Source organism: Dipodomys spectabilis, unplaced genomic scaffold (assembly GCF_019054845.1).
Source record: "Dipodomys spectabilis isolate Male_0828 unplaced genomic scaffold, ASM1905484v1 ptg000019l, whole genome shotgun sequence".
NCBI classification, from domain to species: Eukaryota; Metazoa; Chordata; class Mammalia; order Rodentia; family Heteromyidae; genus Dipodomys; species Dipodomys spectabilis.
Genome location: NW_024870696.1, coordinates 13,196,958 through 13,222,970, shown reverse-complemented (window position 1 = coordinate 13,222,970; position 26,013 = coordinate 13,196,958). Strand labels below are relative to the sequence as shown.

The window sequence follows — 26,013 nt, the reverse complement described above, 5'->3', positions numbered from 1 at the left end:
ATAAAAATGGTGTTATTTCTGACTATTCTGGCAATCCTCAGATCAAACTTCACTAAAAATACTGCTGTTTATATAAAAATCTAAAAACATTGTTGCTGCTAAAAAATAGCTAGGCATCAATGAGTGAAATGTCATGTCCAGGCATTTCTACCTCTTTAAATTTTCAAGGGGACAGAAATTTCCCACAGTTCAGTTCTCCAGTGTGGGGGCGGACTTGTACATAGACTGCTAAATGTGGTAGATAGATAAATGTTGCAGGGCAGTGAACTAACTGGAGACTCAGGTAAAAGCTTTTGCAGTCTTGGCTTCATTGCCATGTTACCTTTGGCCAAGAGACATTCCCAGTGTTAGCTGCTTTTAAATGGGAAGAAAATATCACTTGATAGGAGGATTTTTATGCACAGTGAACTGACACACATGTGTTAAGCTACTTCCTAACAGTGTCATACATTTCATTACAATAAAAAGAGGCCAAAACAGAATCATATTCGTGAACATAAAGCATAACATAAAATGAAACTGAAAGAAAATAGAGTGATATTAATTGGAGGTTTTAGTTTATCATTCACATCTTCAGTACAGTTTAGTATACTTTCAGTGACTTGGTAACCTATCGTCAAAGAAAAACCAGTTCACAGGCAGTGATGAACTAGAAAAGATAGAAGGACATGTAGAATGTCTCTTTTTTATCTTACAGGGTTTAAGTGTTTAATAATAAATACTTAAAAGAAACCAGAAATATAACTGGAAAATTAATTAAGGACTATGAAGGTATTTTTGAAATTTTGAGATGGACGGTACTGTATAATTCACATGAACATTATTTTTAATGAGGTTATATTCAGTAGGAGACAATATGCTTTCAAATCTCAGCTTTACCTGGGACTGACTTAGTGGCCTTGGACAAGTCCACAGCTTCTCAGCTCAAACCAACCACAAAACAGAGATGATGGGCCAGGCTCTGTGCTGGAAGCTTTAGAACACATGGGAATCTGCAGTGCCTTTTTCCTAGAAGAGCTGATGGCAATTAAGCCTGTCTCACAGATAGTTAGAACAAGCACACAGCTCTCTGTTTAAGATTATAATGTGAGTCAATGCAATGTTATAAGTTTTTGTTAGCACTGGTAATCAATACCCTGAAAGGAGTATAACAGAAGTGAGTGGATCCATGGAAAGCCCTTCATCATCCAGGCAGAAATCCATGTGGCTCCAATCTCGGTGGTGGAACAACAAAAAGGCCCGGTGTTAGGACTGTCAAACCACAGCCCCTTTACCTGAAGGGTTGGTGATTCCCTCCCACACCAATGAAGCCCAGAGGGGGGGAGTTGGGCTTTTTATGGTTGCTTGGTTCTGACTCATTCTTGTGTCACCTCTAGGGAATGACCCTCACCACCCTCATGCTAAGAGAACACAAGACCTCCGGATATCCAATTGTATTTTAGGCAGTAGGGGGGAAGGAAAAAAGGACCAGCTATTGGATTGTAACCATCATCTGTGTTGCTAAGACCACAGTCCTCTCCTCCTTCTTTTTCTGTAAACCTTCCCTGCATGGTAGCATGGCCATGCACCCTGCCATTGAATCTGAGAGCCCGTAAGTGAGAGGCTCCTGTTTTCTTAGGCCTACAACCAGGTGGTCTCCCCATCAGGCAGGATTCTTTAAATAACAGTTAGATCCTTCCAAAGATTAATGGAATTTTATATGCTTATGTCCATGAGTCATGCTGGGGCAAGGCAAGCTTAAGCAAAGCTCGATATGTGGCTTGGGTACTATCACCGGAACCAGCTTTCTTGCTCTGTTTATAGACCGCATTTTCCTTTTTTTTCCATGTGAGCTTGCTTTTCAAATACCCAGCCCTACAGCTCCTAGAGGGCTCATAGCAGCAGCTTCAGACCTTACTTACATCCTCACATATTCAAAAACAACAAGGAACAACAAGTCTTTTTTATATTTTCTTAGTGCCGTTTTATGGGCTTTGGTTGAATCACCAATCACTGTGGCCCAAGGAAGTGTGATCCAATTAATAGCTGAGGTCTTGGGGTACAGGCTGGTATCCTATTGGCTCACACTCAGTGGCACTAGTCAAAGAACTGTACTTGAAATACAACCAATGGGTGTTGGGCCTAAAAGACACACAATAACAGAGTTGTTGACTCTGGTCATCAAGACCCATCGTTTCCAATTTCATGAACTCTCTAATACTGTCTTTGCTATCGTCCTGACCTCTTACTTGGTTCAGGAAGATCATAATGCCCTCATCTATAGTCCCTGCTACCCTCTGCAGTTACCAAAGGTTACTCCTGGATACCAATATCCTTTGGTCTCTCTTCTGTTTAAATGCTTTTAATTCCGATTGCCTTATAGAATATTCTAGACTGGAGATCAGAACACTGTAGTCCATGGGCCAAATCTGACTTGCCATCTGTTTTTGTATGGCCTGTGAGCGAACAATGGTTTTTTTATTCTTCAATTGTTGAGGGGGGAAAAACAAAGCATGAATAATATTTCATGACATTTGGAAATTATATGAAATTCAAATTTCAGTGTCTATAAACAAAGCTTTCTTGGAATACAGCCACACTCATTTGTATACTGTCAATGTTTTGGTGCTACAACAGAACAGCTGCATACTTGCAAGAGTTATAGAGACAGTTCGTCCCACAAAGCCCATAGGGTATGCTATTTGGTCATCTTGCTGATGTTGACCTAGACTCTTCAGTATGGTAGATAAGATGTTTCTGTGATCCTGCACTTAGCCTCAGCTGCTCTGATCTTTGTTAAAGATCCCTAGAAGGTCTTTGTGCCTATATACCTTCATATTTTCTCTCATTCATGCTTTCTCCTCTGCCCGAGATACCCTTTTCTGTGTCCTTGTGGGTTTTGGACCTGCTGTACCAAACAAGATTCAGTTCAAGAATCAACCATCTTTTCCACCTTTTTGTTGGCCCAGGGAAATTGCCTTTAGATTCCTTTCTGTCCTAACTTCTTGGCATGGGAATGGATCTCTGGAGAAACATCATCTTACCTCATATCCCTAGCATTGAATCCCTGTGTTTGGATCATACATTGCTATGTTTGGGCATAGCACAAATAACACACACGGGAAGACTGGGTTCTAGAAGCCACTTCAAACCTATGAACAACTTCCAGCTCTCACGCAGTAAGACATGGCCTTGGCTGTGAGATTTCTCACCAGTTCTCTTTTGGGCCCCTTGTGTGCACTAAGAGCAAAGGAGGCAGGCTAGAAAACTAGGCTTGGTATCTGGCTTTGACTTTCTCAGTCCTTTGAGGATATTGGAGTTGCTGCTGCTTTCTCTACTGCCTCAAGCACAATTAAGTAAATCACACAGATAATACAAGAAATAGGAAGTGGCATAGAAAAATGATAGTTCATAATGCTCATGCAGTGAAATGTACGGGAGGAATGATGACATTGCTTTAGCAAGGAATTTCATTATTTCAAACTTCTGAAGTTTTTTATATTGGCCTTTCAGCCCATTAGTTTGCTTCCAGAGCTTGTGTTAAGTTGTCCCTAACTTCTTTACTCTCCTTTGCTTTCCAGATGCTCAACCTGTTTGTGGCAGTCATCATGGACAACTTCGAGTATCTGACTCGAGATTCCTCCATCCTGGGGCCTCATCACTTGGATGAATTTGTCCGAGTTTGGGCAGAATATGATAGAGCAGCATGGTGCGTAGGTCTCTCAGCCACCCAGAGATCAAGGGCCTCTGGAGTTCTCAGGGAAGAGATTGAAATTGGAGCCACCCAAATGCTTGCCTGTTACAGAAGGAAAGGAGGCACCTCTTGGTTGTGGCTCCGGTTTTGAGCCAATCATCAAACACTTATATTCTTTGGCCTCCTTTACCCTCTCTTTCCTTCTGTGACATGCTTTACCCTTTGGGTCAGCCTCACATAGCACTCACCTCAGATTATTTGGGTTCACTCTGGCAGAAATTTCCAATAATCTCTTTCCTCTTTGACTGCCAATATTAGTGGTCTTCTTTGAGTCACCAGGTGTTTTCATAAGAGTTTTCTGGGAAATCTGGTAAGCATGGCCAGTGATAATATTTTTGGTTTCCCTCATTCCCTTCAATGAATACAATTGGAAATAACTTAGAAATTTTAAAATCCAAGTAAATTGCTCTTCCAATTGTTTCTTTAAACACTTAGGGATTGGATGACGAGAACTGGTGGGAATGATGTCTGTATTAACTTTTTCACCGTCCAGTAGTTCTACACTGGCATTTGTTTTCCCAAGCTTTAGAGCAGGGGTTAGCAAACTACTACTCATGCACTAAATTCAGCCCACACAGTCTGTTTTTGCAAAGCAAGTTTTATTGGAATAAAGCTATTGTCATTTGTATATTGCATGGCTGCTTTCATACTTTACGGAAGAATTAAATAGTATGACAGAGATGACATGGTGCTCAAATCGAAAACTGTTTACTAACAAAATATTGCTAAAAAAAAAAGTTTGCTGACTTCTGTTTCAAAGCACAAAAAGTAGCCTTTTAGCTCTCATAGCTGAGGACAGGGAAAGAACTCTGAATCACAACTTTTCTGACCCAGGACAGCTTAGCTTCTGGGTCTTCACTCACCATTCTATTCCATTCTGGGCCCCCTCCGAAAATACTACAGGAAATGTCTGTCATCCTCCACAGGAGTGGACCTTGTTGCTTCCACCTAGAGCCCCTTTATAATTTGAGCCTCTTACCCAAATCAATCTATTGAACTTGCGTTACTTGTTTTTGAGGCTGAATAGGTAAATAAAAATTCCTCTTCTCCTCTGTAATTATTTATGACTTAATATTACAGATTGTTCTAAGTCCACTCCCATTATAATTACTGAGAACCAGCTTTTCCTTCCTGGATTCACTTCCCAGTAGATACCTCTTAGAAAGGGATGGGCAGTATGGGAAGACAGCACAACCAGGATTGACTGGCTTATCAGTTGTGTGGCCTTGGATAAATCAGTTCTTTGAGTTTCCTCATCTGTCAAGAAGCAAAATGGTACCAGTTGCCTTGAATAGTGCTTTGTGAGGACAATACTACACCATGCATGTTACTATTATGATGATTGACAAGAACCCTGTGAGACTACAACTTGCACGTATGGAAAATTGGTACCTGCAGAGCATGGATGACAATGGAACTGCCTAACTACTTACCTGAGAAAAGAAAAAAAAAATCTGCTACCAAAGGAGTTTGTTGTTCATCTAGCCTATCTTTGACTCTCAGAAACTGGCTTCCTGAGGTTTCATGCTACCTTAGGATCCAGATGTCAACGTGCATTAAACATAGTCTTCCTCCCTTATTCCAGCTGTGGGTGCCAACAGTTCTATGAGAACTCATCATGTGACTCAGACATTAACCTGAGCAAAACAACAAAGGAGAACTTCTTCTGTCACTTTGAAAGGCACAACATAACTCATTTCTGGTTAAAAGTTTAATTGGTTTTCTCAATTTAAAAAAAAAAGAGAAGTGGTAGAGAACTAACAAAAGTACACAGAGCCAGTATCTTCAAATGGTGGATGGATATAGGCAGCAAAAGACATCCTAGCAATCTCCCTACTTCCTCAATATCACTGAGAAGCAAAATAAATGGACACATGGCAAATCACCTCCCTCAAGACATGAGAGACTTGAAGGTGCCAACAAACAGCTATCTAGTTTTAAACAAAGAATCAGGACCCATATCAAGAAGATGTTAGATTGAAGTTGGGACAAAGCACTAGCCTTTTGATATGGCTGCTGGCAATGATGCTCAGGTGGAGATGCTATATTTATAATTTCTAGTGGAAACCCTGCTCCATTCTAGAATGTATCTAGAATTACAGATATCCAGCCATGACGCCATTATTCTGGCCTCTCACTGGGAAGATGCTCTAGCTACTGAAAATTATTTGTGTGAATTCTGTCTTCAGGAGGCCACTGTGCCCTAACAGGCTCCTCAGAAAGTAGTTGAGATGGGTCACATTGTTCCAGGAATTTGGGCTGGTTACAGCCTGGATCATGAGTGACAGAAATGGAGTTAGAATGTGTCCCATTGTTTTTCTGGACATGGATCAAGCAGGCTCCCACCAACTACATCAGACCTTACCCAAGCTGAACTTGGGAAAAATGTGCCACAAGGAGAATTACAACCCTTTGCAAATATTCTCTCATGCCAACTGTACTCTGTGCTAATTAGCCTAATGGGAAATTTGTCTCTCGAAGTCTGCAGAAAGATGCTGACTTCCCACTGCCCCTGTTAGGCAAGTCTGAGGAACTGATTGTAATCAGTGTTTGTGAACAGCAAACAGTCATGCGGGCCACGCCATAGCAACCCAGCATCTGCTCTAGACAGCAGTCAGAGGCATCCTGGCAGTTTTTGTTCTTGGAAGCCGAGCTAGAGTCGAGGTTATGGCAGCCTGGGGTCAAATCGGTATCTCTGGGGGCTCTTGGGCATCAGGAAGTTCCTTTGGGCATGGTTGAATTTGCTGAGAAAATTGAGACAGCACCATTTGGCAGGATGATGGTTCTCTTGGTGCTCGCTGTTCATTTATTCTCTGATCTGGATTCACTAGGGCCAAGGAAAGAAGCTGCTCTCATCTTTTCCAGCCAGTCCCTTCAGGGTGACACCATCATTTCTTCCCCACCCTTCTCTGAGTATCCTATTAACCCACCTGTGCTTCCTTTACAGCGGCAGGATCCCGTATAAGGATATGTACAAATTAGTGCGGGTGATCTCGCCGCCTCTGGGCCTGGGAGAGAACTGCCCCTACAGGGTGGCTTGCAAGGTTTGCCTCCCAGTCCCCAGCTACAACCTGCAGTGGGATGCAGCATCTAACCCTCCTCTCCGTCCTCTGCTCCACCACCACTGCGCCACATGAGAGAACCTTCATGTTGCTTTCCTTTGAGTTTAAAGAGGTCCAAACCCTCCCAGAACCAGCAGCTGTTACATAGGAAGAAGGGCACATGGTGTGGGGAAGGCAGGAAAGTGTTAGCGTTAATAGGAAAGCCATCAAATCTCTCTCTCTTTTCTTCTCCTGCATGTACTTGTGTGTGTATACACATACATACTCTAGTCCACCTTACTCTGTATATTTAGCCTGAAGTGGGAGTTCTCCTTCCTTCAGAGAATGCAGATATCATTTTTTTTTGTCATTTATTGGGCTTGAATTCAAGGACCTGGGCACTGTCCCTGAACTTTCCCCTCAAGACTACTGATCCACCACTTTGAGCTATAGTGTCACTTCTAGTTTTCTGGTGGTTAATTGGAGGTAAGTCTTATGGACTTTCCTGCCCGGGCTGGCTTTGAACGGCGATCCTCAGATCTCAGCCTTCTGAGTAGCTAGGATTACAGATATGGGCCACCAGCACCCTGCTGAATGCAGACATCTTTTTAATCCAGCAAAGAATTCTTATTTCCCTTCAGTATAGACAGAGAAGCCTCTGTTTTAGCTACTTCATCTCCTGTACAATGAATCCAAGTGTGACTCGAGTCATCCCTAACTCTGTCCTCCCTCCCAGTTCCTGGTGGTATGGCCAGGAGTGACAACATTGTAGGGCAGAGGCCTGGGTGTGGTGGTGTACGTGCAGATACTCAGGTGGAGGGAGAAGGAGGATGATAGTATGAGGTCAGCCAAAACAAAGGTCTGGGATATTATCTGGAAAACTGAAAGCAAAAAGGACTAGGGATATGGTAGTAATAAAGTGTTTATCTAGCAAGCATTAGGCCCTGAGTTATAATAATCCCCAGTTCTACTTAAATCCAATTTATACTATAGAAGAGATAAGAAATGATAAGGATTCAGGGCTACAGCTAAGAGCAGGTAAAAGTTTTAGATATTAACAAGTTGGAATTTTTCTCTTTTTTTGCCACTCCTGGGCCTTGAACTCTGGGCTCAGGTGCTGTCCCTAAGCTGCTTTTGCTCAAGGCTAGCAGTCTACTTGAGCTATAACACCACTGCTGTCTTTTTTCTGTGATTAATTGGAGATACAAATCTCGTGGACTTTCCTGCCCTGACTGGCTTTGAACTGTGCTCCTCAGATCTCAGCCTCCTGAGTAGCTAGGATACAGGTGTGAGCCACCAGCACCTGGTATGTTGGAAATTTCTCGAGCACAGCATCTGCATGGCCTCTGTAGATAATGAAGGGCCACAGAATACATTTCTTGCATCAGAGCCCTGACATATTTCATTGTGAGGCCTTGTCATAATGGTTGAGTCACTTTGCAAGTTAGACCAAGAAACATTGTTCAGAAGCACATAGCACTTTCCAACCTTGGGAACTCTAAATCCCAATGATGCTACCATGCCTCATCTGAGGTCAAGACTGCTAGACAAGGAGCCCTCTCTGGGGCTACTGGAGGGCAGCATGAGCTCCCTGGGGCAGCACTGCGAGGCATCTGGAAGAAAACATAGGCTCAGGAAGAATGTCTGGGCAATGGATGGAGATGGCTTGGGATGCTAACCCAGTGATTCAGTACTCAGAGGCTGGACAGCTGCCTTTGCTGAGACTCTTTAAACTCCACCCTGGTGAAACCTGCAGCCGCATGTGGGAGAGCTGGGGAGGGTAGCATGGCATGCAAGATGCCCTTCCTCCTCCTGGTTTTGTTTCTTCTGTCCCCAGCATGTCATCAACCTGGTGCATGCTGGGGAATTGAGAGCACTCTTGTCCACAGAGCCAGGTGGAAGCAACAGGGCCAACTCTTTAACAAGCAAACTCAGCCTACCACTTTCAACGCAAGCCGCCGCTCATGCCGTGCGCGCGCGCACACACACCACAGAGGGGCGATACACGATGTTCCACGTGTGGGTTCTGGGGAAGGGGGAGGCCCGACTTTCAGGCCTGTGCCCCAGCTGGGGCTAGAAATTCCTCCCCATGGTTGGAGCACCGTCTATCTGGTTTATACCGCTCACACACAGCCCTGGGAATTGAAGATACCCTTGTTCTCCTGTGGGGGTGGGAGGCTGTGGTGAGCAGGAAAGTGAGTCAAGACAGTACCTACTGGGTCAGAGAGAATGAATCCTTGTCAGCGTCCTCTGACAGTGTCGGAGGGACCCTAGTTACCAGCATTGTTCCCGGGTCTGTGTGGGGTGTGATATAAATCCGCACCAGGATGGAGTCACATGTACGATTTGCCTTGATTAACAGGTTTCCTATTCTTTTCCTGTTTGTCCATTTTGTTTCTCTCCTCCTGTTTTCTGTATTATTTTGTTTCGTTTTGGCTCTCTGGGAATGCCTGTTCTCTCCTACCTGTCTGCATCCTTGCCCTGACTTCCTCCTCCTGTCCCTGCCACCCCTTCCTGCCCTACCCTGCCCACCCACCCTCACCCTGACTTCCCGCTCCCCCCATGAGCAGTGGCCGCATCCATTACACTGAGATGTATGAAATGCTGACTCTCATGTCACCACCGCTAGGCCTCGGCAAGAGATGTCCCTCCAAAGTGGCATATAAGGTAGACCACCCCTTCCTTTGTTCTGGGCTAGAGACCAACAGGAAATGGGATCCCGTTGTGGGGAGGTCAGACCATGGGAGGAAGCTGGGGCTGGGGAGGCTGGAGGAGGGAAGGAAGGCAAAGAAAACTGAGGAGACTGAAGGATCAGGAAGGGCCCTCCCCGGAAGGATGAAGTCATGAAAGGATACAAGAATGGTTTCCAGTCCTGTTCACTGTGGAGCTTTCTATGTGTGATTCTATGTTCTTACAAGCGTGTGGCTTCTTGTGAGTGGGTTACTAGACAGGCAATGTGAAGTGCTGTGTCTCCTTTTAAAGGAGGCAGAGTGGTGGCCAGGGGAATGGATTTGATGGGCAAGAAGGAAGTTTCCAACAAAACACACATCAGAACTTATTTTCAAAAGGACCATCTTCACTCGGATACATTAGGGAAGGAATGCAAAACTTCCTCTAAGCATGGTTTCAGAAGAAATTTTTAAGAGAGAAGAAATCTCTTAACAAATTCCTTCCCCCACTGATGGAGGGGGACAATGTCATAGGTCCATTCTAGGTATTAGAACAAAAGAGGACCTTATCTTCCATCCCCTGACAGACTGAGGAATACAACTCTCTTAGGCTTGTTGGCCCAGCTATCCAGTTCTCTTGGAGACAGTCACAGGAAAGGACAATGACGGGCGGAAGTGGCCATTGTGCATTAGCTCTGGCTTATTAGCATGGCCAAGTTGCGGGTGGATTCCCACGGCTCACACAGGTTGCTTATAGCTTTGGAGTATGGGTTTTTCTTTACTCATTAGTAATAGTTACTACTAATTTAAACTGGTCCAGATCTCTGAGGCTCTTTCATTCATCTAGGCACACACCCTAGTAATAATGCCACTTCTCTGGAGGTTCACACAAGTGGGAAAGGTGGAACTCTGAAATAAACAAGAAAAGACTGTTATACTCTGAGGCACCATGCCTGTGGAATCACTTCTGGCAAGGTGTTCCAATTGAGTATTAGAGACCCTGTCATGTGAAGAACAGTTCATTCTTAGTCCTACCTCCAAATACTCCAGAGAGCTTCTCACTGGAATGTGGCCATTAGAGGCCCTCATCCACCCTAGTATATGGCTCTTGGTACACAGATTAGGGGCTCTTTTTGCTTATGATGGCTACATCCAAAGAGATCGTGTGGTTGAGGATAGTCCTGAATTGTTTGGAATGCTGGGATGACGCTTGGTAGGGGGAGGAGAGTTTAAGAATTCCAAAACCAATCAAGATACTCTCTGGAAAGTGGATTTGGCCATTTCCGTTGGATCCTTTCCTCTGGGTGAGGGAAACAGGGCCTGCCCACTCTGCTCCTGCCTGTGCCCCCTTCTCTCATTCTCTCTTTCCTGCTCTGTGTCTTCCTTCTCCTAGCGCCTGTTTGCACTCCTCCCCTATCCATCCTGTTCCATCTCATCCTTTGGATAAGTTGGACGTATGCATGTTCAATCATGTGCTGGCAAAATTTCATCTAAAGACTCAAAAAGGGGGGCACCAGGATGCATTTTTCAAATCAGATAAGCAAAGCAAAATCTCCCCTCCACTATCTCCCCATTGAGTTTTGGGGTTCATGGGACAAGTGAAAATATGGGCATGGAATGGAGCCACCTCCCAGAGCTGACTCCTTTCCTTCAGCCACTTCACTTAGAGACTACTTCCCATCCCTATGGAAGGCATTCTTGGGCCTCCCCACGAGGGAGTTCTACAGAATGATTCCCTTGGAATTTGGCATTTCCTGAGGGGGGGAGGGGAACGGCAAAATGAACCTTCAGTGAGAAGTAGGGAGAGTAGGACTGGGTGAATGGATGGGGAATCCTTGCCCTTCTTTTTTGTCTGTGCATTTGACCTCTGCACTTTTCTTCCTTTCTCGCCAAGGTGTCTTTCAATATTTGGTTTGTGCTTGCTGTTTCTGTTTTCTATTTCACACAGAGGTTGGTCCTGATGAATATGCCTGTGGCTGAGGACATGACCGTCCATTTTACATCCACCCTTATGGCCCTGATACGGACAGCTTTGGACATTAAGATTGCCAAAGGTCAGCTTAGGAAGGGAAGAAAGGAGGGAGGGATTCTGGAATAATCTGTGAAGGGTGATACAAAAGCTATTTGAAGCACAACTCAGCTAACCAAGGATACAACAATGCAGTTACCAGACAATCAAATATCAACAGTCCCGGTTTCATTTCTGAGACTCTATAGCTAATGCTTCTCCAGTACTCTGGTAAAACAAATGTTTTGATCTTCTCTGAGGCTCCTTTAAGCTCACTCCTGAACTTCAGTGTCTGGCATATGATAGGCATTCTGGGAATATTTATTGACACATAAATTGTATGTCTCTTTTGTCCCCATAAGGAAGTCTTGGAAGACTTCTGTAGCAGGTGCCATCATACAGGATGTAGCAACACTTTGCTCATCTTGATTGCTAACTCCATAGTCTAGGAAAGAAAGTGTCCATTGCCACCAGACAGGCCTTGAGCCTGCTGTTTCTTGCCTGATCCAAGTCCTTTTGAAAGGCAAGGCACTCATACTGTGGAGCTGGATCACTGGTAGGACTGATGAGTATCTAAAAAGGCGTACTCATGACTATTTTCACTTTTCCTTCTGATGTATTGAGTTCCTGGGGGATTGTTAGAATCAATGAGGAAGTGGATCTTTGTCTCAGGGCCCCAGATCTCCTATGTCTGAATCACTAAAAATGGGAGCCAAAGTGTGTTCTGCTTCCTCAGCAGAAAGAACTGGTATTGCAAGATTCACTGTCACTAAATGCCAAGATTTCCTTTGGAATGTGAGGTGCTATGCTGATTCAGCTCCTGCCCCCTTCTATTCCCTAAGTCTTTGTTATTTCTGGGTCTGTTCTGATTTGTTTAATAATAGTTCATCTTATTCTAGGTGGCGCAGACAGGCAGCAGCTAGACTCAGAGCTCCAAAAGGAGACCCTGGCTATCTGGCCTCACCTGTCCCAGAAGATGTTGGATCTGCTGGTGCCCATGCCCAAAGGTGTGAGAGGTCTTCTCCTTGTTAGTGTGGCCTAGCATGCCAACACTACATATTTTGGAGAACCCAGAGTGATCAAGGAGATAAGGGAAGGCTGCTTTCTCTTTAGTTTTAGGAAACTGAAATCCTATTTCTTAAATGCTTTTTATCATTATTGAAAACTTTTTTTTTTTTTTGTCGGTTGTGGGGCTTGAACTCTGGGCTTGGGCGCTGTCCCTCAGCTCTTCAGCTCAAGGCGAGCACTCTACTGCTTGAGCCACAGTGCCACTTCCGGTTTTCTAGTGGTTTATTGGAGATAAGAGTCTCAAGGACTTTCCTGCCCGGGCTGGCTTTGAACCCCGACCCTCAGATCTCAGCCTCCTGAGTAGCTAGGATTACAGGCGTGAGCTACCGGCGCCTGGCTATTAAAAACTTTTTTTTAAAAAGTGATTTCTTAAGAAAGGTTATTGTGGTTGTGAGTGAAATGTTTCAGATGCAGAGCTCTTCCAGCCATACAATCTTATTCATTCATGGGGAAAAAGCGATCACTACATACTGATATCTAGAATGGTGGGAAGGAATGCTTACTCCTGGTGTTGGTTATCATGTGTACTCTTGCCACCATCACTGGGTGAGTATGTCTACTTCGTGAGGACAGATTTGGGGGCTTACTTGTATCCTCAGAGCTTCAGTAATTTAGACAAATGAGTGGATGAGAGTGGAAACTATTTCAGAAAGTGGATAACAAAAGCTCGTGAGGTATCCCCATTTCTCTTCCAACATGCCACATTTATGTTTTCAGCCTCTGACCTGACTGTGGGCAAAATCTATGCAGCAATGATGATCATGGACTACTATAAGCAGAGTAAGGTGAAGAAGCAGAGGCAGCAACTGGAAGAACAGGTGAAGGTCAATGACAGTATGTTGAGTGGGTGGGCAGACCATGTCATGTGGCCTACCAAGGGGACAGGTTATACATGCCGGGCTTAATTGCCTGTGAGGGTCATAAGAGGTCTCGAGTGCAATATCTTCCTAATGACACAGGATTAGAAACTCGATGAGTCAAAGGTTACAGTCGTCAAGAAGTCAGTCATGTTTCTGTGTTGCTCTTATAAAATTATATTTCGCTCACATCAGGCCCTACAAAGTCATTGGGAATTCTTTTGTTCTGCACAGAAAAATGCACCCATGTTCCAGCGCATGGAGCCCTCATCGCTACCGCAGGAGATCATTGCTAATGCTAAATCTCTGCCTTACCTGCAGCAGGACCCTGTTTCAGGCTTGTGAGTAGAACCAAAAGGTTCATGGCTCTTCTGCTTGTATTCTGCAACCATGTCACTTGCATGCCTGATTGGAAACTGATTGCTTAAGAAGTATCCAAGAAATCATTTTCTGAGCAAGTTTCCCCCCACTCTGAGGTTAAGTATCTCAAAATGACTAATCAGGAAGGGCAAGAGAAAAATGTAAGCATGTTTGATGCTACAACCAGCCTCAGAGACAGTAATCACAGTGAAAATATGGCAGGAGAAAATATGAACACATATTTTATACTAGCTGAAGGTCTCTCATAATCAAGTATTTGAGGATGATTATTACCAGTTCTCAATGGATCTAGTACCCTGCTAGAACTTAGAAACTAAGTACCATGATTGCAGGGGAAGAGAAGTAGCTGAGTATATCTAAAGGGTATATATTAGTATCATTACAAATGAAGAGTAAGAAAGGTTAATAAGTTTCCAAAAGATACATAGTAGTAGGAAGCAAAACTGAAATTCAAGGGAGTCATGTTTAGACTTTTAAGTCTGTACCTTGTTATCATTAATGATCAAAAAGGACATTTCAGTTGGAAAAAAATGATGGAAAAAAATCTAAAGAACCTTTCAGTTCTTGTGAGTTACAAGCCCCAATTTTGTCATTGTTTCCTGATGAAACATTGTTTCCTGACCCAGCAGCTGCTGGGTTCAAAGAGCTATTATGTAGGGGTCGGGACTTAGAGGACATTGTAAGCAAGATAAAGAAGTTAGATTTAATATTAAGTGGGATTTTATACTTCACAGTGTCCTAATCAAATTTGTGTTTTTCAAAAGTCATTGATGAATGAGGATTTGGGGGGAGCAACTCTAGAGGCAACAACGTTTAGTAGCTCACTATAATTGTGTAAAGTATCAATAATGGGCTTGGACTAACAGCATAAAAATGGGTCAAATTTGGTGATTGATTTCTTGTGTGAAGGAAGAGGGAAATGAAGATGACCCATGTTTCTGGGTCTGAGTCTTTGGGTGGATATTGGTGATGTTCCTGAAATAAAGACATTGGAGGAACAGCGAGCTGGTTCCTTAGTACCATCTGTGTTGCTAGAGTCTTGCATTGTTCGCACAGACATTGTACTCTGGAAACAGCCTGTGTTAAAGTCTTGAGCAGAAGGAAGAAATCCAGTATATCCAGTCAACTGAAAAAGGCCTATGTGTGCAATTCTGGGAGCAAAAGAGACATATATGGCAGGACCAGATCATGAGAGAGGCCATGTGCTGGATTCTAGACTTTATTCTAAAAAAACAAAAGCCAGACAAGAGTTTTGTGCAAAATATTCACCTCGGGGAGGTTATTTAGTGTTTCTAATGATCCTATCAGTCTGTTTTATCTGGGACAGAAAAGTATATAAATAGAATTGTATTTGGCTCCCAATTCTGGAAGCCAGAGCGTTTGAGAGCATGGTGTCTACATTTTGCCTTTTTGGCAGTATCATGTTGCAGTACAGGACATTGCATTGTGAGAGCCGGTATCCTGAGGTCTTTCTTCCTCTTCTTACAAAGCCACTGATGCCATTATGGGGTCCCACCTTCGTGACCCCATTGAATCTTAATTACCTTCCCTTGTTTTACCTTGAAATACCATTCAACATGTTCAGGGATGAACTATCCAATAGAGGAATATTTGGGGAGCATAGTCAAACCTAGAATGTCTTTTCTACTATTTTTTTTCAATTATGTATTCTATGTTGATCAAAACCAGGCCCATTTCTTACAGTAGCAGCTCTCAAGTTGTTCCCAGATGGTTTTAAGAGAGAGCATATGAAGGAAGGACTCACATCTAGATTGGTCATTTAGCTATCAGGTGATTTTGTAACAGTTGCACAAACTTAATTAAAGCCCTTGTTAAAAGCAAAGAAACAGACTGGGTGATTCTTGACTATTCATAAATTCCCTATGATGCTAATTGAATATGATTGCACCAACAGATTATTTTTGGGTAACTGGCAATTCTTGTTAATGCCTCCAATCTGCCATTGGATGTAGTTACCAGTAGTAGACTCAACTGTGAAAAGTGGCTCTGTCCTGAAAGAGATGCTGTCACTCCACCATCTCTGATAGAGCCTCTACCTAGTGTTGGCCTTTGTGCTTGTCTTGTAATGTAGATGCATTCTCAATGAGCCCAATGGTAGCTGTTACCATATTAGCGGCAGCAAGTAGCAATAGGCACCAAATTCTCAGGAAAAGTCAGCTCCCTTTTTCTTCCAACTAGTCCAGTGGGTCTAATGGTTGCAAATTATCTAGGAATACCAAATAGGCTTAATATTAACCTACTGTGACAGTTCTTCATAGCTTCAATGGTGACCGCTTGTCCTTCCCTCATTTCCATTTAAACTTCCTCCTACATGGACATCAACCTAAAGGTCTTTAACTCTTCAACTCAATTTCTGAAATCACCTCCTAGTTCATGAATTGATAGATAGTGGAAAGCCCAGAGTTGTCCTTCATTAAATGATCATGGAATTGAATTGGATTGAGTTATTTGGCTAGGGATGTTGGCATAAGAAGACCATATTACTGAGAGTGGGGAAATTTGTTTTTAAAGGCTATGGCTGCTTAATATTGAAGCAGCTGTTCACTGTTTAAACTATGGTGTTTTTCCCACAATGGGAAACTCAACAGAAACAGGTTTACAATCTAGCACTGGTTTTCCATATGGCTGAGTGTGACAAATGATGTCATTTGTCACAGATATGCTAGTCACCAGCAGAATGATGAATGATTCTAAATACAGGCTGAAAACACTAGTTTCCTATATTCTCTAGGATCTGCTACCTATGTAAGTCACCAGGCTCATGGAACCACCAAGGGTGAAGGAAAAGTGTTACCACTGTGGTGAAGGTCTTACTTGGGATGGGAATTGTTAGTGACAGCCATGGCTTCTCTCCATTTCATTACCTCTGAATTTGACATTGCTTTTCAGGAGTGGCCGGAGTGGATACCCTTCAATGAGTCCACTCTCTCCCCAAGAAATATTCCAGTTGGCTTGTATGGACCCAGCCGATGATGGACAATTCCAGGAACAACAATCACTGGTGAATGAATGAGTTCTATGACCTCCAAAATACTTCTTTGTTTTCCTGGCCCCCACGCTCACTTCCAAATTTTGCTTCATAGGCATAATTCCTCAGGAAAACCTTTTCTTGTCATCTAACCAATTACCCTAGGAACTCTTCACCTTCAGCCCTTTCATAGCTCCATCTCTAAGAATTCACCCACTTCTAGTTTTACAATTCCATAGGTCCGTCCTTTGGAAGGGAGCTTACATTGCTTCAGGCTGAGCTCTCTTAGCGTATGTCCCTGAGCACCATATGTAGGAATGAAAACCACATATAAACTCACTAAAACCTTGCCTTGATAGGAAGCTTTAAGATAAATCCTTATGAGTGGCCCCTACCATGTCCCAATACTGCTTGTAGGAACACAGCAACACCCCTATAAGCCCTCAGTGAAGCTCTTCTCCTTTGGCAGACATGTACAACAATGATTAATTGTCTGCCTAGAGGGGCAGAAGATTCTATCACTTCTGCTCTGTGTGGGTTCAGGCAAATTGGCCATTTTTGGTCACAATTTCCAAGGCCAAATACATTTAAACAAGTCCTTCAAGTCATTTTCCTGAGCCCCAAATGAGTTTTTCATTAGCATTGGTAGTAAAACTTTACTTAGAGGCCTAATGAGTCAAGTTACAGCCTGAAGAAAAGAGGTCCAATTAGACTTTGGCTTTACAAATCACCTTTTAGCTTTGTATTACAAAACCACATCAAATTTACCATTATTCCTAGTTCAGGAGACATGAGCTTAAGTTCCCTCTGAAGCTTAATTGGGCTGTAGAGAAAAAGACAAAACCCAGCCTTTGACACATAAACAACCATATTACGTTATGATTCATCTGTGGTTTTTTGGTGCAGCTTCCTTTCTCTTCTGACCACTTCTCAGTACAGCTATAACCTTACAGCTACCCTAAATGAATAACCAATCAGAGTGTACTCTGCTTACCAGGAGTATGTATGATGGGATGGATACTCACCAAAGCAGGGGAAAACAAATTCAATAGCTCAGATGATTCTGTCTTCTATGATTGCTGAGGTGAAGTATATATGGTTGTGTTGGAGAGACAGCCAGGACAGATGCCCATGTGCAGGAGTGATTGCCGGAGGATGTTCTTGGAGAAGTGTGTAAGATTTCTTGGAATAATTCCCTGCCTTGTCCTCTGTGGAACTTAGGAGCAAGGCAGAGGAACTAAATTGGTACAGATAGTTTCATTGTTAAAAGGGCCTCTCAACATTTTCAAGTGTGCCTTGTAGGAAAAAGTATTCAATAATGTGTCCTTTTTCCTTTCCTCCAGAAGGACTTCATTGTCTCCTCATTTCTATGGGTTCCCCTCTGAGTTGAGCCCTAGTGCCAGGACTTTTCAGATATGTGTTCATTTCATTGTCAGTGCTGGTGTCAGCCGTGCTACACACTCACCACTGTGTATTTCTGCCCATCCCTTGGGGTCCCGGCTCCAGGTCCTGAGGCGTGGCTGTAATCCGTGCGTGTTCATATGGAGTGTGTCTCTGGCACTTGTAGACTGCAGTGTTGTTACCACGTCTGTTTGGAGTCAGAACTGTGTGCCATATAACACATGTATTGCAGACGCTGTAACTGCCTCTAATGTGTCCGTCAACGTGTCCTAGGGACCTACCTTTGGGCACATTTTTAGGTTACCTAGTCTAATCTTGAGACATCTAAGATGTTCTGATATCTCTTTGGTGAGTAGTTCATATGAACCTCTCTAGGAGGCCCCACTCTTTCACACAGAAAAATAACAAAGGAATGCTTCAGAAATTTAAATTCCCCATCTAACCTTCTAAATGCTAATGTCTGTCGTCCAGTAGATACTAGTCCCATGAGGCTGATGAACACTTCAACAAGTACAGATATAAAATAGTTCATTAATTTTTTATTGATCACATGTTTACGTGATAATATTTTGATATGATTTTTATTAGATTTCTATTGGATGGCATTAGTTAATGCATTCCTGACAGATGGCCACCTACCACATTTTTGGATAGCTTCAATCTCTTAGCTAATGATGATATATTTTATAACATAATTAGTGGCTTTCTTTAAAATCCTGGTTCCTATTTAACTGTGATAAAATGTTCCTTCAGATTGAAAGAACAAGCAGGCATCTGGTGAATGTCTGTAATCCCAGCTACATGGGAAGTGGAGGTAAGACCACAGTATAAGGCCAGAACAAAAGCACAAGATGGACCTGAACAAGAGCTAATGCGAATAGGGCTGTGGGCATGTTTCAGTTGGTAGTATGGAAGCCCAAGGCCCCTGCACTCAAACTCCAGTATCATTTTTTAAAAATTCCCAGCAGTTATACCTGTCAGAAAGTAAACTCCTATAACAAAAATCAGTGTTTATTCATAAAGCTATCTATTATTGGAACCAATGCTTAGTACTAAAACAACAGTATTTGACAAGAAAAGGTAGTTTCATTTCTCATCTCAGAACCTTCTGTTTGGACATCTGGTATACCACATATGTACATATAAACATGTACAACTAAAGCTTTAAATATACTAGTCTCCTATCTGAAAGCCATTCTTGAGGAGGAAAAACATCATCCACTGGCGAGAAGAAGGATGAGATGGAACCAAGTCCCACAAGCTTGGCTGTGTGTTTATTTCCAGGAGCCAGAGGTTAGTGAATTAAAAAGCGTGCAATCCTCTAACCATGGCATCTACCTTCCTTCGGACACCCAGGAGCATACGGGATCTGGGAGGGCATCCTCTATGCCACGTCTGACTATGGATCCCCAGGTAAAAAACAAACACCACTTATCTTACGCAGTGGCTGTATTAGGTGGGTTACGAAATACTTGTTTTTCTCATGTGATCCTTGGACTTGCACTTACCTATATAAGAAAACCTGGCTTATGAGCCTTACTCTGTCACACAGCCTATTCCTACATGGTGTGTTTTCAGTGAACCCCTGACTACAAATAGGCTAGCCAACAATATGCTGTACCTGCCCTCCTGCTGGGTTAAGCGCTCTCAAAATTTAGCCAGCCAACCAAGAGATATCTTCCAGGATTTTTCTCTGGCACATATGCAGTTACTTAAACATGCAAAGCTCTATGTCAGGATTGTCTTAACCAGTGCAGGCCACGCCTCATTTGTCTGTTTTCCTGGCTTTTTTCTGTCTGTCTGTCTTACATCAGGTTTTGACAGAGACAAGAAGTTTTTGTGAATCTGTTTAACATCTGTGACAAAACCAAATGCTAGAGCTTCAAGTGGAGAAGCTAGGGTGGGGTCTTCTTAGTGGTAGTTGTTAGGCTCTAATGCTACATGGGCCCCTCTGTCATGAAGGGGAACAAACTCAAGACAAAGCTTTTTACAAGGTGTAGTTTTGTTGCTTTTTTTTTTTAACTATTGATCTCATCTGTTTGGAAGTGGCTCAGTATATGATCTGTGGGAAACTCACACAGTGCCTGCTTGTCTTTATCTTTGTAAACTCAGGTACTTTCATTCTTAAACACTAAGGGAAGATCCTGGGCCAGTTTCCTTCACTCTCAAACAGCTTTTCTAGCTAAGGTCTGAGTCTGAGGAAAGAAGATTCAAGGGAGCTCATAGTTATTGCTCACACTTCTCAATAGTTGTAGTCCCACTTCTAGTCTTTGAGACACTTTTATCAATAATCCAGACCTTGTGTTATTTTTCTGGATGATCATATTTCTAGGTGGTGACAGACCCTAGCTCCATGAGACGTTCATTTTCTACCATTCGGGATAAACGTTCAAATTCTTCCTGGTTGGAGGAATTCTCCATGGAGCGAAGCAGCGAAAATACCTACAAATCACGCCGCCGGAGTTACCACTCTTCCCTGAGGCTGTCAGCTCATCGCTTGAACTCTGACTCAGGTGAGGAGGCTCTTAGGCCACTGCCTGGGTGGGCTCCTATCTTGGTGTTCTTATTCCCGCAAGTACTTTAGATGACTAAATAAAAACACGAGGCTTTGAAAAAGTAAACGTAGAATGTCCCTCATTAAAGGGGATTCCTATTACCTGACAGTATCCTGAAGTAGGCCAATGCTATTTATTTGTCAGTTACAAATGATAATGCAGTTCCTGCCTACTGAGCAGGGCTATACAAATCAGTGGAATAGAGGTTTTAAGTTATATTGTAAAGGTGATGTACAGAGGGGTCACAGTTACATAGTCAGGTAATGAGTACATTTCTTTTTGAACAGTGTTACCCCTTCACTTCCCACTAGTTGTAAAGTTCATTTCCAACATAGGGTCTAATATCACTGTTGAATTGGTTCATCCTCTGTCCAACTGTTTCTGTGATTCCTCTTTCTCCAAATCAGATAAATTTATATACAAGACAAATGGTGCAGAAATCAAAACCAGTGACATCAGAGAATAAACCAAAGGAAAAAAAGGAAATAACTGCAAACAGTACCAAAAAAAAAAAAACCCTACAAAAAAACACAGAACTCTTGTTTCCATTGTTTGGAGTTCATTTGATTGATAAGCATCATCTTATATAATTATATGCACACAGCTATTCAACTACTGTGGTCCTCTCCTAAGAATATCCTACACATATTCTAGTTATTACAAATGAAAGAAACCATGCAGCCTATGTTTCCTTACGTCTAGCTTACTTTGCTTAATTTTTTCCAAGTCTTTCCATTTCCTTACAAATGGAGCAATGTCATTCTGATGGAAGTGCGCATATATGCCATACTTTCTTGATCCATTCATCCACTGAGGGATATCTGGGTTGATTCCATAGCTATGGTAAATAATACTTCAATGAACATGGTTGTGCTGGTGGCTTTAGTGCAAGCTGGTTTGTGGTCAATTTGGATAAATGCCCAGGAATGGGATTGCGGGATCATAGGGAAGCTCTATGATTAGTCTTTTGAGGAGGATTTTTTAAATAGCCTTCTACAAAATCACTGGCATTTCTTAGGGCTATATTAGCAACTCCCAGCTATGATGGGGAGAGGGTTGCTAAACTTTAGCCACTAACTTTACAACCTGGAATTGTTTTGTGTATTTGAGTTTCATAGAAATTTAGAAAATCATTACTCTGATTTAACTTTACTAGAAGAAGGAATCAAAGTGGAAAACAGTGACTTACTCCTCCCCACCCCCACCCCTACCAATGTCCTAGGGCCAGTGAGTGACAGAATTGAGACTAGAACCAAGATCCTTAATTTTAGTCTTGGCATTACATTAGGTAATATCATTCCTTCTAATATCCTTCTTTATAGTTCCATCCTCTGCACAAAAAGCTGTACACACCTGTGTAAGATATAGATAATTCTTGTGGTATAGAATCAGCAAAGATGATTATTTTATCTAGCATAAGTGGAAGCAAAACAGTGTATTCTTCAGCATTCATGTCTAGTGGCAACGTGCAGATTTACCTCCTTACCAAAGGGCAGTTTTAGCCTTTCTCTCATACTTCCTGATCATGTTGATGTACTTAAAAGGTCAGAATTGTTCAAGCTGCTATCACAAATAATAATAAACATTTGCCACAATTCCACCTAGCCTATTCCTAGACTCAGTGTCTAGGAATATATTCTTCCAGAATATAAGTGAATGTCTTATAATCTTACAGAGCAGAGAAACAGGAAGCAAGCTATATCTCTGCATTCTTGTCCCATCCTCAGGGCTCCACTGTAAGGACTAGGGTTCATTGCAAAGTTTTGGTGGTAGGATACAAAAATTTAGTTTAAAACATGGCCCAATACCTGGAAGGGATGGGGTGAGTCCTTATGTATGTCATTTTCAACAGCTAGAGTGAGTGGAATATAATCGATCGCTTTTATTACCTCTCATAGGCCACAAGTCTGACACCCACCGCTCAGGGGGTAGGGAGCGAGGACGATCAAAAGAACGAAAGCATCTTCTGTCTCCTGATGTCTCCCGCTGCAATTCTGAAGAGCGAGGGAACCAGGGTGACTGGGAGTCCCCAGAGCGCCGGCAGTCAAGGTCACCCAGCGAGGGCAGGTCACAAACCCCCAACAGACAGGTGAGCATGGGGAAGAAATGGAGCCTCCAGTAGGGCAGGAAAGGGAGAGATGCATTAGGAACAGCACATGGGTCTCTTTGAGTGGTTAAATGAGGCTTTGGGAACTCTAGTCCATGTGTGTAGAGCCACACTGTGCTTGTACATTCAGATATGACTTTCCAAGAAAGATCAAGGATACAAATGCAGCTATAATTTGGAGATATAGGTAGTTCTTCAGCCAAAAAAGACTGACCTTTGTATGATCCTGAGTATTAGTGGGTACGGTGATTCATCTCAGAGCAATTCAACTATGTTTACCTTCCATCTCTCCTTCTGCTGAAACCTGTGTTCCCAAGAAATAAATATTATAACTCATCTTTATTACCTCACATTCTAAGTCCCAGACCTAGCTCTACCCAAGGCTCTTGGAGCCAAAAGAGGAGCCCCATTCAGCAGAAATGGTCAGCCAAAAATAGGGATAAAGGCAAATTTTAAGACATGGGTAGTAGATGGATGTTTACCTTTTAGAACAATGGCTTCTAATTTTCTGGCCAAACTGGGAATCACCTGGGAAAGCTTTCTTTTACTACACATTGATTGGACCTGAAGATCCCTAATGAAACACAGACTCAGAGATCTGCATTTGACATCCCTCTCTTCAGGAGATTCTAAGCAAGTGGCTCAGAGATCTCACACATCTTAAATCCTGAGGTCCATTTGCCTGGAACCAGATGAGGTACCAACACATGAAGGATGGAATTTGTGATTCTTTTTTTTTTTTGGGGGGGGGGTCCAGTCATGGGGCCTGAACTCTGGGCCTGGGTGCTGTCCCTCAGCTCTTCAGCTCAAGGCTAGCGCTCTACCACTTGAGTCACAGCGCCACTTCTGGGTTTTTTCTTTTTTGCTTATGTGGTGCTGAGGAATTGAACCCAGGGCCTCAGGCATGCAAGGCAAGTGCTCTACCACTGAGCCAACTTCCCAGCCCGGAATTTGTGATTGCTTGAGAACTCACTTCCCTCAAAATGGTTTTCCAGACAAGCTCCAGAGCACTCTTCCACCTTTTGACAAGGTGCTAATTGCTATGTACCCAGAGCTTCCTGATGCTGGCTACTACTTGTTCTCAGAACCCACAACACAGCTGGGAGACTATTAGAAGAGCAGACTCACAGCCCTATACTGCATTTGTTGTTTACCAGATCCCTAGCAATTTGTCTGCATAGTATGGGCATGTCCTGCTCTAAGCGGTATTGGCACCTCCAGCTCTTTCTACCCCTGGGTCCCTGAGGGATGTGACTATTGCAGGGCATTACTTCTCAGGTCTTCCTGGAGCTCTTGGCAGGAGGGCTTAGGGATCTGAACAAGGCCCCTGCAAGTGGGGATCCTGCCAAGCCCCATCTAACAACATGCCTTGTTTCTTCTATGGCACAGGGCACAGGTTCCCTGAGTGAGAGCTCCATCCCCTCTATCTCTGACACCAGCACCCCAAGACGAAGTCGCCGGCAGCTCCCACCTGTCCCACCAAAGCCTCGACCCCTCCTCTCCTATAGCTCCCTGATGCGCCATGCTGGCAGCATCTCTCCACCAGCTGATGGAAGCGAGGGCGGGTCGCCCCTGACCTCCCAAGCTCGGGAGAGCAACAACGCTTGTCTGACAGAGTCTTCCAACTCCCCACACCCCCAGCAGGGCCAGCACTCTTCCCCACAACACTACATCTCCGAGCCCTACCTGGCCCTGCACGAAGACTCCCATGCCTCAGACTGTGGCGAGGAGGAGACACTCACCTTTGAAGCAGCTGTGGCTACGAGCCTGGGCCGTTCCAACACCATCGGCTCAGCCCCGCCCCTGCGGCACAGCTGGCAGATGCCCAATGGGCACTATCGGCGACGGAGGCGTGGGGGGCCTGGGCCCGGCATGATGTGTGGAGCTGTCAGTGACCTCCTGAGTGACACGGAAGAAGATGACAAATGCTAGAGGCTGCTCCCCCCTCCGATGCATGCTCTTCTCTCACAGGGAGAAAAAAAACCAAGACCGAATTGGGAAGCCAGTGCGGCCCGGGGGGGAGGAAGAGGGAGAAGGAAGATGGAAAGAGCGCCATGCATTATCAGAGAAGAGGAAGTAAAGTACAAATGGCAAAACCAGTCAAACCCACCAAATTGCTTCATTTCCCTTGGCAAGAGGGGCACTGCCATAAGTTCTGCCTCTTTGCTAGGGAAAGAAAATAGAGGAATATGGAGGGTTATTAATCCCAAGGGAGAAGGGACTGGAAGGTGGCCTGGCTTCCTGGTCCCCCTCCCACTTTTCTCTACGCAAAGGGGGGATCGAGCCGGCCGTATCTATTGCCCTGAGCAACCTGGAAGATGTTTGTGGCTCTTCACTAAGAAGTAGGGGAAAGGGTGGAGAGGAGTCTCCTCTCCACTAGCTCTTACACCTCAGCTGGCACCACTGCTACCAGGGCACAGTAGCATCTCATGGGCTCTCCTGGGGGCTTGCTTCCTCCGAAGAAGCATGAGCTAAGTCGGGGACATGGGATGGCAAGGGTAGGAGACAGGGAGGTCAGGGTTCTCTGGCAGCAGCAGCAAGGGCTGGTCTGGGTGAAAAAAGCCATAGCCAAGTAGCCCGTACCAGGGAGATGAAGGCCAAAGACACGGAACTGGAGGTGCTGGTGGGTGTAGTCCTAGATCCTGAGGTCTGTCACCCTCTTAGTAGGTGCTGTGGTAGATAAGAGGACCCCTTAGGGCCCCAAAAAGTTCCTATAGATCTGATAAGGGTGATACCCCAATAGCCAGGGCACTAACCTGGGAGTTTATCCACAATATGGGAGTCACATGCTGTTCCCAGGCGTGGCCCTTTAAATGCTGATCCTAGGGGAACCAGGTGGGACTCAAGGCCGTATAAGCTTTTCAACCAATAATTCAGTATTGGAGAGGGTGCTATGGCCATGCCAGTATGTCCTGGCTGAAGGTCAGTCATGCTTAAGCCTGGAAGCAACGGGCCTCTGTCAAACAGCAAGGCCAGTGCTGATCTGAGAATCAGCCTCTCCTGCATCTCCCTAAGAGGGCAGAATATTCACATCCAAGGGAGCCAGCCACATCAGGCAAAAACTTCTGTAAAGATGGGAAAGGTTGAGAGAGTTGGTTCTGAGTTTACGGATGACCTCCCACAAAGAAAGACCCTTGGCTGTATAGCTCCTGTAGCTAGTTTGGGGCTGAGAGGCAGGTGATCATGCTTCAAAGTGGTTAGTAA

General features: G+C 43.9%; 1 protein-coding gene across 3 annotated transcripts in view; it reads left to right on the top strand.

Annotated features, from left to right (window-relative positions):
• Nucleotides 1–25,566, top strand: part of Cacna1e (calcium voltage-gated channel subunit alpha1 E) — a 308,059-nt gene extending 282,493 nt beyond the window's left edge. Inside the window, exons 38-48 of one of the 3 annotated variants that reach the window (XM_042674387.1) lie at nucleotides 3,561–3,688; nucleotides 9,345–9,441; nucleotides 11,392–11,497; nucleotides 12,351–12,458; nucleotides 13,237–13,337; nucleotides 13,611–13,717; nucleotides 16,668–16,779; nucleotides 19,432–19,560; nucleotides 20,480–20,660; nucleotides 22,601–22,791; nucleotides 24,199–24,781. In XM_042674387.1, coding sequence (XP_042530321.1) covers nucleotides 3,561–3,688; nucleotides 9,345–9,441; nucleotides 11,392–11,497; nucleotides 12,351–12,458; nucleotides 13,237–13,337; nucleotides 13,611–13,717; nucleotides 16,668–16,779; nucleotides 19,432–19,560; nucleotides 20,480–20,660; nucleotides 22,601–22,791; nucleotides 24,199–24,741 — 1,803 coding nt within the window. In that variant the 3' untranslated portion in view covers nucleotides 24,742–24,781. Of the gene's footprint in view, nucleotides 1–3,560; nucleotides 3,689–9,344; nucleotides 9,442–11,391; nucleotides 11,498–12,350; nucleotides 12,459–13,236; nucleotides 13,338–13,610; nucleotides 13,718–16,667; nucleotides 16,780–19,431; nucleotides 19,561–20,479; nucleotides 20,661–22,600; nucleotides 22,792–24,198 lie in introns of all 3 variants that reach the window. The other 2 variants (XM_042674388.1, XM_042674389.1) reach the window with 2 other exon arrangements.
• Nucleotides 25,567–26,013: the final 447 nt, after the last annotated feature.